Genomic DNA, 14336 nt, shown 5'->3' with positions numbered 1-14336 from the left:
GAGATTGTTTTCTCAACACTTTTTTCATCTTTTTCACAGTAAACCTACAGCAGGCCCTGCTGAAGCAGTGTGGGCCTGTTGAAGTAAGTTTTAAACATCAGAATAGCAAAAAATGAAAGCAGTTGTACTTTATTATAAATGTATCATTCACCTTATATACACATATAATGGTATTTTGTATATTTTATGCCAAATATTGTCCAGATTGTGCACTTGGTTCACATTCAAACAGACCTGCTGTTAAAATCTGAACCGCATCAGTTCAGGTGCTCACCTGAACACACCAAAGAAACACATACATGCAACATTTTTTTTTTTTTTAACATTTTTTGCATCCTTTTATTCTGTTTTCATTTTTATATAAAACATGACTTGTAAAATATATTCCTTTCTCCCCTTTGGAATCCTCATCATGTTAGTGTGTCTTTCATTTAGTGAACAAAACAATAGTTCCTTTGTGCTTGTGTATCTGTGTTAAATGGCAGAGATATAGCACTAACAAAAAGTTTGAGAGAGTAAAGTCACACGTTTTTTTGAATAATTTTCCATGCTGAACAATTCATCATGCGTGAAACTATATGTTACCGGTTACGCAGAGTTTATGAATAATTTGTTGCACTGTTGCACCCAGCTGTTACTTGACACTACAGAGAGAGCAAAACACAAGCAGACTCTCATGGAAAAAAGTCTTCACCATAGCTGCTGTTGCTGGCTGAAACTTCTACATTCCTTGGGCATTTCTAAGATATTCACCTTCAGGATGTATCCTGCAGACACCAGCATAGATCTTTGGACAAGATGTTTAGGAAATGGCTCTTTGCTGCAGCCTCTGTGGGACAGCCTAAAGCTCAATTACAGAGAGTATTTGAGATCTCCTCTCTTTCCCATTGTTCTGACTGTGTCTTCCTACTTCGTCTTGTGCCTCCCTTTCCTTGTTTGCGACATCATGGGAGACAGGTGGACATGGGTCCAGCAATTCAAGATCCAACCCAGCCGTCGTCCGACAGCCTCAACACTGCTGCACTGTGCAGGTGTCACCTTGTACAACCATGTGTTTCTTGTGCTCCCAGCATCAGTGGCCCAGTGGGCATGGAGGCCTCCCGTGGACCTGCCGGACCGGGCCCCGTCCCTGCTGGAGCTGATTGCCGGCGTGATAGACAACCTCCTGCTCTTTGACTTCCAGTACTTCATCTGGCACCTGCTCCATCACAGGATCCGCTGGCTGTATGTCACTTTCCATGCCATCCATCATAATTACTCATCTCCTTTCGCTCTAGCCACTCAGTGTCTTGGCGGCTGGGAGCTGGTCACAGTCGGCTTTTGGACCACACTGAATCCTGTGATCCTGAGATGCCACCTACTCACCACATGGACGTTCATGGTGTTGCATGTCTACGTTTCTATAGAGGATCACTGTGGCTATGATTTCCCCTGGTCCACATCTCGTCTGATACCTTTTGGCATCTATGGGGGGCCCAGCAAACACGATGTGCACCATCAGAAACCCAACACCAATTTTGCACCACACTTCAGCCACTGGGACAAAATATTTGGCACGCATGCTGACTTCAGCTTCTCTACTGCTGTGAAATAGAAGGCTTTAACACTACTGGTAGCAGCTGCAGACAGAGACCTGTGCTTTTATGTGTTTTTCAAAATGATGTGGATATTAAAATGTGAAGAAAACCCTATAACTTTTCTGAATCTTAAATTTTCCTTCACAAACAAATGGAACCATGTAACTGTGTTGTATCTGAATAAAATGACACTGTCGCAATAAGGTGTTTTAAAAGTTTCCTGTAGTTCAATTATAATGAGCAAATATGCCGATTATATCTTGAAAAGTTTGCACACGTGGCAATTTTGTGCACAATCTAAATAATGCCTGAATGTATGCCTCCCAGTGTGTCTGGTTTCTTTACTCTGAACACGATCCTGAGCTTCAGACGTGGCTTACATTACATTCGTCCTCATGTAAATAATATGAGCCACCCTTTCAATCTTTACCCCGTGTTTTGTTTCCTTTCAGTGGGTTTTATTTCATTTGACTGAGTGGACAAAAGGGACAAAATCATTTGATTACATTTCCACTTTAAAATCTTCATTGCAGTTGTGTCAAGCACAACAAAGTGCTCATGTTGATGATTTAGTGATCGCTAATTCAGGATTAATATGTTTTCCCCTTTATTTTTCAACAATAAATTACCTTATCTCTGGATTTCCAGTTTTCCTCTAGTATTTTTGAGGTCATGTAATTTGACCAGTGAGTCCAGAGTGGCACTGATAATCAAATGTTTTATATATGAGGCCCCAGCAGGTAAAAGTCGAATTATATTTTTCCACCACTAGATGGCAGCAAAATACTCAACCATGAATTTAACATACTTTTATTTTTAACAGTTGACTGTATATGCCACGAATAAAAAGACTTACGGTTCGCAAGTTAAAATATGCCTGCAGTATTTTCTGGCCCGTTATAATGCAAAACTCTGGGATAAATCTGTAATTTGTTCCCGGTGAGTCTGTTGTTGTCATTCTGGTCGTGTTGGTGGCGCTGCGTCGCTGTTGTTATCAGATCCAGTGTCACTGAGTTGGGATATGGAGTGCAAGTGGTGGAGCTGACCGGGACATGTCTGAGTAGAAACCTGCACTATTTTCCAACACGTACAGCATTGAAGAAGATGGGACAGTGCGGCATCACGTCGTCTAAGACGGTCCTGGTCTTTCTCAACCTGACATTTTGGGTAAGTTTGGAGGTTTCTGACAGTTTTAAACGTGCGTCACAGCGCATCAGCTAGCTAGCTGCGTGCCCGGCCAGCTGCTCTGCTAGCTGCCGGAACCGACCTTTGTTTTGCCAGGGAGGGATTAGTTTCAGAGGGCTGTCGGAAACAAGTTACTCAAGAGACATGGTGTGGTAGGTCTAATAATTCCCGCTGACAAGACTTCATCTCATTTTAGAGTAAAAAGACTCAAAATGCACCGTAGCTTACTGAAGTCAAACTATCACTGTTTTGACCCTCGCTGCAGGCTGTGACGCTGGGTTAACCTAAATCCCCAAACAGCAGAGATTAGGACTGAACCAAACATGTCGATAATAGCGTTCAGATACCAGAGGACAGTTAGCAAACCAAGTTCAAAACACATTTAGAAGTTTATTTTCGTGTGTAAGGTATGGTTGGGTTTATATGGTTACTGCTGCATAAATATGTTAATAGCATTTCAGTGTTGCAGCAGTTTGAGAGGGAGCCACTTTTGACTGTGTACCTCTGGGTAGTTAAACCTGTTAAAATCACATCAGTGTGTTCGGAAATATCGGAAATATTCAAGAACAAGCACCTAAAGCTTGTACTCAGCTGAGCAGAGTAACATGTATTCAGTGAGGGCACTCTCAGTGGTGACATACTGTATAAAAGCACCTCAGTCTGTTCATCTTCATTTATATCAACGGTGCAGCAGAAACCAGATAATATAAAGGGAGTGAAGACAAAAGTGTGAAACATCTTTTGCTCCTCTGTTGCAGTGAATTGAGTTTTTCATGCCGTGTCACCCCTTCATTTCACCCACAGGCTGCTGCTGGTATCCTGTGCTATGTTGGAGCCTATGTCTTCATTACATACGATGACTACGATCACTTCTTTGAAGACGTGTACACGCTCATCCCAGCAGTGACCATTATTGCAGTTGGAGCCCTCCTTTTCATTATTGGGCTCATTGGATGCTGCGCTACAGTGAGAGAAAGCTACTGTGGGCTTACAACGGTCAGTGAAGTAGCTGGTTTGCAGCTGGATAGATGAGGGTGTTCAGGTGGAAGTGATTAATGAACTTTGAAACATTATGGAGCAGAAACTGCATCATTCAACCCTTGTTTCACAAGCAGTGGTTTTCTGTCTAACTTGAGCAATGCAAAAGTGTCAGACAGTCCGCATTTTGCTCGTGTGCATGTTAGCTTCTGTCTGCTGTCTGTGCGTCTCAAGTTTTGAAATTCAATCCACAGTTTGTCGTCATTCTCCTGCTGGTTTTCATGACGGAAGTCGCAGTGGTGGTTCTCGGATACGTTTACAGAGCAAAGGTCAGTAAGTCAAATACGAGTCGCTACGTTTGTTTGTCTTGACCTTGTTTGATGTTGAACTTGTCACCCAGCAGATCACACCCAGCAAGAGCAAGAAGCATCTGTCAGTCATAAATAACCTAATCTAAATTGCCTGTTTGCGCAATCTTGGTGCATTGTTCCACTCAAAAAGATGCTTCGTCATATGTGTAATCTGACCTTTCTCAAACATTGCCAGGTTGAAGATGAAGTTAATAGTTCCATCAAGAAAGTGTACGATGACTACAATGGCACCAACAGCAATGCCCAGAGTCGCGCCATCGACTACGTTCAGAAACAGGTGAGGACAGAAATCCTCTGTCAGTGAGATGTAATGATGATTCACCTGTATTTCTATTGGAAGTGTTCTGACTTGAGTTTTCGTTTTCATTTTCACAGCTTCAGTGCTGCGGGATCCACAATTACTCAGACTGGCAGTATACACACTGGTATGAAGAATCCAAAAACAACAGCGTACCCATCAGCTGTTGCAAAAATAATGTAGGAAGCTGCACAGGGTCCCTGGCTCATCCTGAGGATCTCTACCCAGAAGTAAATCAACCTCTAAATTTGTCACATTTTCAAATGGAGTGACTTGTTATACTCTCATATATCTGAACTTGTTCTCGGTGTTATAGGGTTGTGAAGCTCTGGTTGTGAAGAAGCTGAAGGAGATCATGATGTATGTCATCGGGACTGCACTGACATTTGCTGCCATCCAGGTATGTAACTTTCACATCAGCGGTTTTTAACTAAAAACCCAGCCCTTAAACATCGATACTGAGTCCACTATTATACTTAAATGTTGTAAAAAATTAAGAGAGAGAGAAGACGCATCACTCTGTTTGACATGTTGAGACTAGAGAAAGTCATCTCAGTCCACAAGTGGTTGTGGGGTGTTTCAGTGTGACACGTCTTTTACCTCCTCAACACTCTGTGGCAGAGCACAGACACCAGCCTTCAGGCAACAGCCAAGTTTTATTTTGGCCTGCCATCAAGTGACTCACAGAATTAACTTTTAATCCCTGACAGCTGATCCGTCTGCTGGTCCGGTTTGTCGTTCTAGCTGGTGAAAGTGAGAAAGAAGAAGCTGCTAGATGAATGTTTTGTACCCTGCTCTTTGCTAATAAGAGAGGAGAAGTAATAATTTGTTGCCGTTGTAGGATGGGGTGTAACGGTACACACATTTCACGGTCCGCTATGTTTTCAGTATAGCTTGGAAAACAAAGAAGGACTTCTCACTCTCTCAGATGAAATAGTGAAATGATAAATGTCTGCAGGAATCAACCTCTGTGTTCTACAACAAAGAGATACTTGATGATTTAAAAATCCCAATACGTCATTTTCTGCGTGCCTGACAAGATCAATATCAGTCTGTCTGGCCAGTAAATGTAAGCCAACAGCGGATTAGCGAAGCTTAGAATAAAGACTGCAAGTGGGGAAGCAGCTAGCCTGGCTCCGTCCAAACAGGTGTTTTGGAGCATTCCACAACTTTCCCAGTCTTTCGTTGATCCTGTTACAACTTGTTTGAAACGTGTTGCTGCATCAAATTCAGAATAAGCAAATAATAAATGCGGATCTATTGCTCAAATCCAGCTAAACTGCAAACAACCCTTCAACAGTGAAAACGGTAAAAAGACGTCTTTCTCTTTGTCATAGATGCTGGGGATGCTGTGCGCTTGTGTCGTGCTGTGCCGCAGAGGCAGAGATCCTGCCTACGAGCTTCTCATCACAGGGGGCACCTACGCATAAAGGACAACACATTTCTCACCATAACAAAACATCTCCAGAATGTACGTGTCACTGGTGAGAGCATGGAAATAATCTATTACCACACTAACCTTAAAACACTAACCACACCGAAGCTATGTATTTTACCTGTTTTTCCAAAAAAAAAAAGCTCTTGACCAAATTCTCTCATGGTCAAAGTAATGGGATGTAGGAAGTATTCTGCTGCTCTGAGGACGGCATGACCTCATCTTACCAAACTCAAACCTGGTTAGTCATGTATGGAGTGAAATGTGGACAGGGTCCTTTCCTCATATGTTAGTTTGCACTGTGTACTGCTTTGCTTTAATATTTTATATTTAAATATGTCATATACTTGAATAAAAGACTATAATTTTACCCCATACTTCCACTACTACTGCTACTACCACTACTACTACTACTACTACTGCTGCAGCTGCTGCTACTACTATTCTACTACTATCACTATTACAGCTCATTTTTGGTTAAAGCCTCACCTTTCACCAGCAGTGTTCAAGAAATAGCGGACGCGACAGCCCTATTTAACTTAACTGGCTTTTTCCTTCTTTTGAGAATCAGCTCTTGTAATCCCCTTCAGTATGTGGGCATTTGTGCGAGTAGTAATGCATTCTTAACTCTAGACAGACTTTGTCCTGTAGCTGTTTGTTTTTATCTCAGCAGTCTACTGATGGTAGTTATAGGATTTGATTTGCTGATATGTAGAAATGGCAAGACTCAAGAATGTAAATAAAATGTGAGTAAAGTTTGAAATTAAAGGAGTGTGTTTTATAAAATTTCACATCTTTACACAGAAATGAAATTGCATCAAAATAAGGCTCATATTCATTGGCTGTTGTCAGTGGAAGATCAAGTCAACTTGGTCCCAAAAGAGGTCAAAGTTCAGGAGTTTCCCGTGAGGGAGGGGTCTGAGGGGTTCACATATTCAGCCTGAATGTTTTTGTCTGTGAATCAGCAGACCTAGTCGAGCCTGCTTCTGCAACCTCTTGTGGACATCTAACTTAAAATGACTCAGCTTTGGTTACTTGATAGACAGAGTTAGCAATGCGTCACCCGCTGCAGAGTAACCGGATATCTTTGAACCAAAGAGAGCAGCCTGCACAGGCACATGAGTAGCGCCTAGTTGCATTTCAGCTGCTTTGTTTGGATTGCTCTGCTCTGGTCTTCATGTAATCCACATTAATAAGAATATCCTCGATTACTACAAATGGGTCATATGAGGAAAAAAGTGTCGTCACATGCTAAACAGTTTTCTTAGACAGCTGGGACTAAGACAGTGTAGAGGGTGTGGGATTTGTCTCTTATATAGAATAAATACACGTTTCTCATTCACAAATAATTATTATTTTTAGCACTTTGAATAAAACAACCACACATAGAAATTATATACAGGCCAACGACAGAAATCATTCTGCCCAGCATTCAGGGCTATACAAGAATACCACAGTATAGGAGTAAACTTAGTGCGGTGACCTTGTGCAAGAGATCACTAAATCTCCCAGCTGTCAGTGGTATGAGGAGCACTCACACCAGCTGTAAGGGAGAAGACATTTGAATATGTGCCTTAGCAATAAATAATTCACCATTTGCCACTGTCTCACGCTACTGTGTGGGAAAGCCCCTATCTGTGGGATTATTATGTGACATTCTATTTCCAGAGGCGTGAGTCAGCCCTTCATTTACATGGTCTTGGGGTCCCATGGGGTATATTCTCTGCTACAGTGTCTTCTATCTTTCCACCACAGGGGGCGCCAAAGTTCGAAAATGTCACTCATCCTACACGTAGGGGCTTTAGTGATGCTTGTGACAGAAATATGAACAACAGATGAGATCAAGCTACGAGGTTGTTTGAAATGTAAAGATCTTTGCAGAATGTTACATGGAGGAGTGAAAGTCATACAGTCCTACATATGGCTGTCAGGGAAACTCATTCTTTGGCTAGATAAGTGCCTGGAACCAACCCAGTGAAGCCATTTGTTTGCACCGTCCACCAGCCGTCCTCACCTTGATCGATGACGACCACGGTATCCCCAAGAGATACAGAGAGCTCGTCGTCGCCCTACGCAAAGACAGAAGCAGTCAGTCAACAGATATCCCTGAAAGTGAAGCTCACGTGGAGGTTAGACATCCGTGTCGAGACGCTGACCTGTGCCTCGTAGTCATACACGACCGTGTACTGTTGACTGCTCAGCTGGGAGCCCTGACATCCAGGAATGGAAGCGTATACGCCTTCTGATGTTTGTGCTGTGGAGAGGATCGCAGACACAATCAGCATCGGCTCAGCTAACAGCAGCTCCTAACGTCAAACTCTCTACCCAAACGAGTGACTGAGATGATCCAGTGGTGCTATATTTACTCAAGGACTGCTTAAGCACGATTTTGAGGTACTTTTACTTTGTTATACTTCTACTCCATTACATTTCATAGGCAAACACTATAGTTTTTACTTACATGACAACGTCCAAGTTATTTTACAGATTTAGTTTAATAATTTAAAATATCATCAACAAGTAAATTAGGATGGATTATTATGCATTAAGCTAAAATCTGATTGACCCCTGAGGAGAAATTCATTAGCTACCCTGCAGATAAACTGTATAACGTAGTTAAACAAGCTTTACCAGCTTCAACACTCAAGTGATAAACACATTAATGCATCAATAATTATGATCCAATAAACTACAGTCCTCTAAAACGTGAAATTCTGCGTAATTACTCTTATATTTGGAACTTAAAGTATATTTTGATGCTGATACTTTTGAACTACTAGTTGAGTAAAAATGTCAGTACATCACTTTTACTTGTAACAGAGCATTTCTGTGGTATTTCTACTTTTACTTAAGTACTTACATATCTGAGTACTGCTTCCACCTCTGGCGAAATCCTATCAGATATTAGGTCAGAGGGTCTACTCTCCTTTTTTAATGTTTCTTGAAGACATGGAAGCTAACAGCATAATAATGTAACCCTGTTTTTGTTATGCCGTTAATATTTATTTATTTTCATTCCATTTGTATTATCTGCTTTTAAGGATGTCTGGCTACTGGTTACATCTGTATGTCTGGTATTTCAGGGTTGTGGTGAGAGAAAGTGGTTTTAAGGTGTTAAAACTGATTCAGGTTGGAGGCATGTCTGTCATAGCTGCTTGACGCCTCACGCCAATTCATAATCCTATTTGTATTTATAATGTTCCTTCCAAATGCCAGCAGCTACTCCACAATGTTTCTGGTGTAAAGAATAATTCCAGTATGTTTCTTCTAGTTGCTCCACACATTGTGTTGCAAGGATCAAGCGGCTTTGACAGTCATGTCTGTGATCATTTTGGAAATTGCGGTGTTACTTGAATGACTTACCTGTTATGCCAGCAGGTTGCGCAACTGGTTCATTGATGCTGATTTTGGAGCCACCGGAGCAACTCCCCTGCAGAAGATTTGAAAACCTGCAAATTGGGGAAAGTACTCAGTAAGAAACTGGGAGAGGATAAAAAAAAAACATTTGGTAATAATAATCTGTAATCATAATCCTTCATTATGAATTTGGTAACAGTGCTTTTCACTGTGGAATTCTGACCTTTTCATGACTCCTCCTACGAATCCAGCACTGCCGTTTTTGTCGGCTGCAGCGTCCCTATTGTAGTAACTTTGGTATGTGATTGGAGCTGCGAAAGGACCATTGAAATCCAGTAAATTAAAAAAAATCTAACCCATCCAAAGCATCACCTGTTTGCACTGATGCCAAAACATGTCAGTCGCAGCTGAGAGATAATATTAAAATGTCCATCTTGGATCATATTCAAATGAAAATCAGGGCGGCTGCGTACCTGCGGGGGTTGAGCCGGTGCTTTTCAACTCCACAAAGCAGTTGTTGTCTGTGATGATGTCGCAATTTTCGAGCGTTTTCCTCACGTCCTCATAACACTGAAAGAGCGGTTTGACCCGAGTGAGTTTTAAATATGCACTTCAGTGTCGGCCTGTCACAAATAGATGTGTGAGAGCAACAGCACGCACCTCATCGTCTCTCACACTCTGCATTGATAAATGGTTACAGTGCACCCACAAAGCATTCCTTAGTATGGTGAGGCGGTCTTCTTCCTGTTGCTGAAACACCTGTAAAACATTGAGATTGGAAAAGAAGTAAATAATCTAGAAAACACTGAAGCACACTGACACCTACACAGTCCTGCATGTACACTTTTACACTGGAGCTCCACCTTCCGCTGTCTTTCCTCATCTGTTTTCTTTCCTGCTTCATTGTGTGTGTGTGTGTGTGTGTGTGTGTGTGTGTGTGTGTGTCTGTACGTGTATTATCCTCTGCTGTTTGAATAGAGATGGAAAAAGTGGTTGAATGGCTGCCGCAGTTTTGTTGATGTTATCACACGTAGGGTGACTTAGTTGCCCGGAACACATTTTGGTAGATTGGTGACTCACTGTATAGGAAGTATTGCACATCCTCATTGACAAAACAGGCCTCGGGTATTGCCACTCTTGGCCTAAGTCAGTACATTTTAAAATGCATCAAGCCTTAGTGCGCATTCCTCAAGTGATAATTGCAGTAAGTGGAGAAATACAGCTTGTAATGCGGTGCCTTACCTCACACGTGCTGATGTGTGTTGATTCCCATTCTTGGCGTATCTTGTCAAGCTGCTCAATGTTTGACATGTACTGTTTCTCTGAAGACAGATTCATTGTGAAAAAAGAATAAATAAAGATCTTCTATGACAGATTCAACTTTCAGGTGTAATGTACCATTTACAAGTATCACAGTCACAACATAGTAAGCATAACAATAGATGGATTTATATACTAGACTGCTTCTAATCCTATTTATGGAATCTTCAATAAAAGGGAAGTAAACGTTACCACAATCCTCAAAAAAAAAGTTTCTGGTAAACCATAGCGGCTTCCTATTTGAAAGGAGAGCGTGTCACTCATTGTCTATTCTTACCGGCCTCTTCTGCAGCGTCTCTGCACTGTTTCGATTTGTTGTTCATCTGAAAGAGACGAGTTTATTAAGTTTTTTTTATGTCATTTTTGTAAATTACATCAGAACTCTGAATAGAAGCTGTTCTGTCCGGGTTGTGGAGTAACTCTGGAAGAAGTGTCAGTGTTGTTTGAGAAACTACCTTCTACTATTTACCTTGTTCTCTTTCTTTCACTTGTCCTAGACAGACACACAAACACACCCACATACACACCTCTGTACACCAACATCAAACCAGCACAAGATGCAACACCTCAGGTAAGCATGCTCTATTATTTCCTGTGGAATTTACTTAACTGGCCTGTATGTATTTGGAGTTCTTGTCCTCCCTGTGTTGTCTTGTCAGTGTTTTTTCTTTTGTGTTAACAAAAAAATCTTTAAATATTCACTGGTTGGACTTATTTGTAAGAGAAAAACAACAAACTGCCAACTGTGCACAGAAAAAAATGACACTTGTGTTGTTAATGAATAAATAAAATGAGCAATCAAAAAAGTGTAAAGCAGCACTCGTCCTTTGAACCCTGATGGAAATCACTGCTGGAGCTTCACTGAGCCGCTGCAGATTTACCTTCTCGATCTGCTTGGGAGTGGCTGTGGGAGCGGTGCTCATCTTCTCAGCGGTTTGCTCTGCCTCATCTGCCTCCCTGCAGCGCTGCTCATAGGATCGTTTAGACTGGGAGGGAAACAGAACATTAACCATATGAAACCGTAACACCCATGCCTTGTTCATCAGCACTTCATTCTACGAACCCTCGACAGGAAAAAGGGGCGGGGGTGTGTGTGTCGGGGGGGCATGTTCAGTCAAGAAAGAGGAGCCATGCATGTGCAGGAAAAAAACTGTTTCAAGGACGAACCCACTTCCTTCTTCTGGGTACAATGAGTTCAGGCTCCTTACTGTGCCTATGACAGCCATGTCTTATGGCTGTCATTTATTTTGTTGCAAAACCATCTTCCTCTTACAAATCATAAATGTGCAGAGCACTGCTGATGCAAAAGCCTTCTCAGAATAAGGAATACCACAGCTGCACTTCATGCACCTTTTGTACATACAAGCAGGATGTAGCTGCACTAAAGTTGCACCTGAGGTGATTCACACCGTTTACCACCGGTACAATTATATAAAAAGAGAACTAGAAATACACCGAGGTGTGACCATATAGATCATCATGATAGTATGAGTTGACCTTACTTCTACTGTTTTCTTGTAGAGGGAGACTTTCGTCTTCTGGACCTTCTCCATGATGACTTCAAACTAAAAGGTGAGGGTTGACATCGTGAAAAAAATCATCAGAAAGCTACTCAGAGAGGCCTCTTTTGGGATTTCCTCTATATGCAAATGAGAGAAGAAGAAAAACATGTGTCATGTGTACCTTTTTCCTCTGTTCCTTCTGTCGCTCTCTGAACTGCTCAATTCTCTTCACCTCCTCCTTCAGGAATCCAGAAAGCTGAATGTGCAAGTTTCCTACATTTTCGATTTCTGAAAGGCACCAAAACGTATGGCTGAAAACCCAACTGAGACGTGTGTGAGAAACACAAGAAAGACAGTGCAGGAAACATATCCTGTGCTTACGTGTTTTCATTTCGTCAAAAGATGTTCTCAAGGTGCTGCAAAAAAAACAAAATGAGATGGTGAAATTTCACGCTTTGAAACGTTTTCTGTCCACTTCTGACGAGCAGATCAGTGCTCAAATCAGCACGCACACCTACCAAATCTCATATAAGCCCCCAGCCTTGCGGGCGATGGTGACCAGTTCCTTTCCGTATTTCTCCTCTGCTGATGCCCTACATGGACAAAACCACATCAGAGCTGAACCACGATGCTATGCGGTCATTCCATTCACGCATGTCCATTTGACAAGAAATGCTCACCTCATTTTCAAGAGCTCCTCCATCTCTTTGCATGTGCGTCGACCATCATTAAGTCGCTGACTGATTACCTCGTACCCCATATTACTGGTGAAGTCCTCTCCCTGGAAGCATAAACACCAAACCATAATACTTTCACACACAAAGTTAGATTTTGTTAATTCAAAAAGCCTATTGTTGAAAAAATGTTTGTTTCTTCATTTCTCAGTATTCAAAAGACCCAAATAATCATCTTTAGGTAACAGCTGATGATGTAAATGATGTTCAACAGCAAGCTTAACTTTGCTGACTTCTGAATCAGACTTTTTTTTTTAACACGTAGAGGTGTTGCAGTGGTGTCTTAGTAAGAATGGAAAATGTTAACATGCTACTGCTGCTACTGCTGCTGGGGTCTGAACAGAAAGCAGCCAAGTGGGAAAAGCACCAAAAGCCCCTTCTCGTGTACAAGAATTCAGACTCTGCTTAAATTTGACTGATGTTGAAGTGAACTTGCTGCTGTAAAAATCTCAAATGTCCATTTTTGTTGTTGTAGAGATCTTGAATTTACATGAGAATACTGATAGCAGGATGAGAATAAAGAGGAAAAAGGAAGCGCAGCACTTCACAAAGTAAACTGAAGCTAGAGATTAACAGGCCAGTTCCACATGCTCTGCTTGTGGTCATGGTAAAAACAATTGCACTGTGCTGATAGATGGTCACCTGGCTATTTCGAGCTCTGGGTTATTGCACTGTTGCACATACTGTGTATGTTATCAAAGCCCGATTGACAGGAAATTCAATAACGACTCAGAACACAGTTACCAACATAACGTTGCTGTATTGAAGTGTTATTTTGGCTGTCATAGACTTACAGTTAAAAAAAACTACTGAGACATCCCTGCTCAGTTTGTGTGACACACCTGGCTTTAGGTAGAAATAAGAGTACAAAGATCAACGAGACATTTCTTTTTTGCTTATCAAGAGTGCGCACATAGAAAATAAGAAATGTTTTGATCAAAGCAACAATTCAGTGAGGTTCAAAGTGAGAAACAGAAACAAAAAACAGCATTAGAAGTCTAAAGACAGGGCTAAGTCAAAGGTGAGCTAAATCCATGACAAGTGTTAAATAAAAAAGCACAGATACAAAAAAATGGGAAGGTACATGACAGAGATTACTTCAAAACTCACTGAATACAACACTGACTTCACAGCTCAGTGATTACTCATGTCAGCTTCAACTCTGAACACAAACACCACAAAACAAATAGCAGGGATTAGTAGCCATCACTCCAACTCACCCAAAAGGCGTCTTTAAATTGTAATGCCATCTTGGCAGCTGTTAAAAATAGTCCCTGCTGGAGAATCTGCTCAGCTTGAAGTCACTGTAGAACACTGAGCAGCGTAACAGGCTCGCTGCGAGTGAAACGGCTCATGACACATTCAGGAAACGAGCCTTCAAACAGCAACAGTCACTCACTTGCTCATTTGATTTAAATGAGGAAGAGCTACAACATGTCAGCAGTTACCACAACTGGACTGACACTCTATGAGTTCACTTTTGGCAAACGCCAAAGTGGTGACGATACGAACCTGTTCTGTAAATGTAATCAACTCCGATTTCTCCAGGTTCTTCAGTATTATGCACGTAGGATGTGGA

The 14336-nt window shown here is 41.6% G+C and overlaps 3 protein-coding genes across 3 annotated transcripts; 2 read left to right on the top strand and 1 right to left on the bottom strand.

The window, feature by feature from the left end:
• The first annotated feature begins 760 nt into the window (after positions 1-760).
• On the top strand, positions 761-1594 carry ch25hl1.2 (cholesterol 25-hydroxylase like 1, tandem duplicate 2). The gene has a single exon (XM_076732470.1). It carries the CDS (start codon positions 761-763, stop codon positions 1592-1594), a length of 834 nt encoding a protein of 277 aa, XP_076588585.1.
• Positions 1595-2378: 784 nt separating this feature from the next.
• tspan3a (tetraspanin 3a) lies at positions 2379-6612 on the top strand. The gene is made up of 7 exons (XM_076733996.1): positions 2379-2744; positions 3567-3758; positions 3995-4069; positions 4287-4388; positions 4487-4639; positions 4726-4809; positions 5747-6612. The coding sequence occupies exons 1-7, from the start codon at positions 2682-2684 to the stop codon at positions 5837-5839; spliced, it is 762 nt and encodes a 253-aa protein (XP_076590111.1). The 5' UTR covers positions 2379-2681; the 3' UTR covers positions 5840-6612.
• A 228-nt stretch (positions 6613-6840) lies between these two features.
• On the bottom strand, positions 6841-14078 carry pstpip1a (proline-serine-threonine phosphatase interacting protein 1a). Its single transcript, XM_076733994.1, has 15 exons — positions 13978-14078; positions 12704-12804; positions 12542-12616; positions 12405-12439; positions 12205-12311; positions 12024-12086; positions 11403-11507; positions 10799-10844; positions 10444-10523; positions 9862-9960; positions 9675-9771; positions 9425-9512; positions 9208-9293; positions 8001-8098; positions 6841-7913 (listed from the first exon to the last, which is right to left on the bottom strand). Exons 1-15 carry the CDS (start codon positions 14005-14007, stop codon positions 7782-7784), a joined length of 1242 nt encoding a protein of 413 aa, XP_076590109.1. The 5' UTR covers positions 14008-14078; the 3' UTR covers positions 6841-7781.
• Between the last annotated feature and the right edge of the window lie 258 nt (positions 14079-14336).

This window comes from Chaetodon auriga, chromosome 6 (assembly GCF_051107435.1).
Source record: "Chaetodon auriga isolate fChaAug3 chromosome 6, fChaAug3.hap1, whole genome shotgun sequence".
NCBI lineage: Eukaryota > Metazoa > Chordata > Actinopteri > Chaetodontiformes > Chaetodontidae > Chaetodon > Chaetodon auriga.
This window is presented reverse-complemented; position numbering and strand designations above follow the sequence as displayed.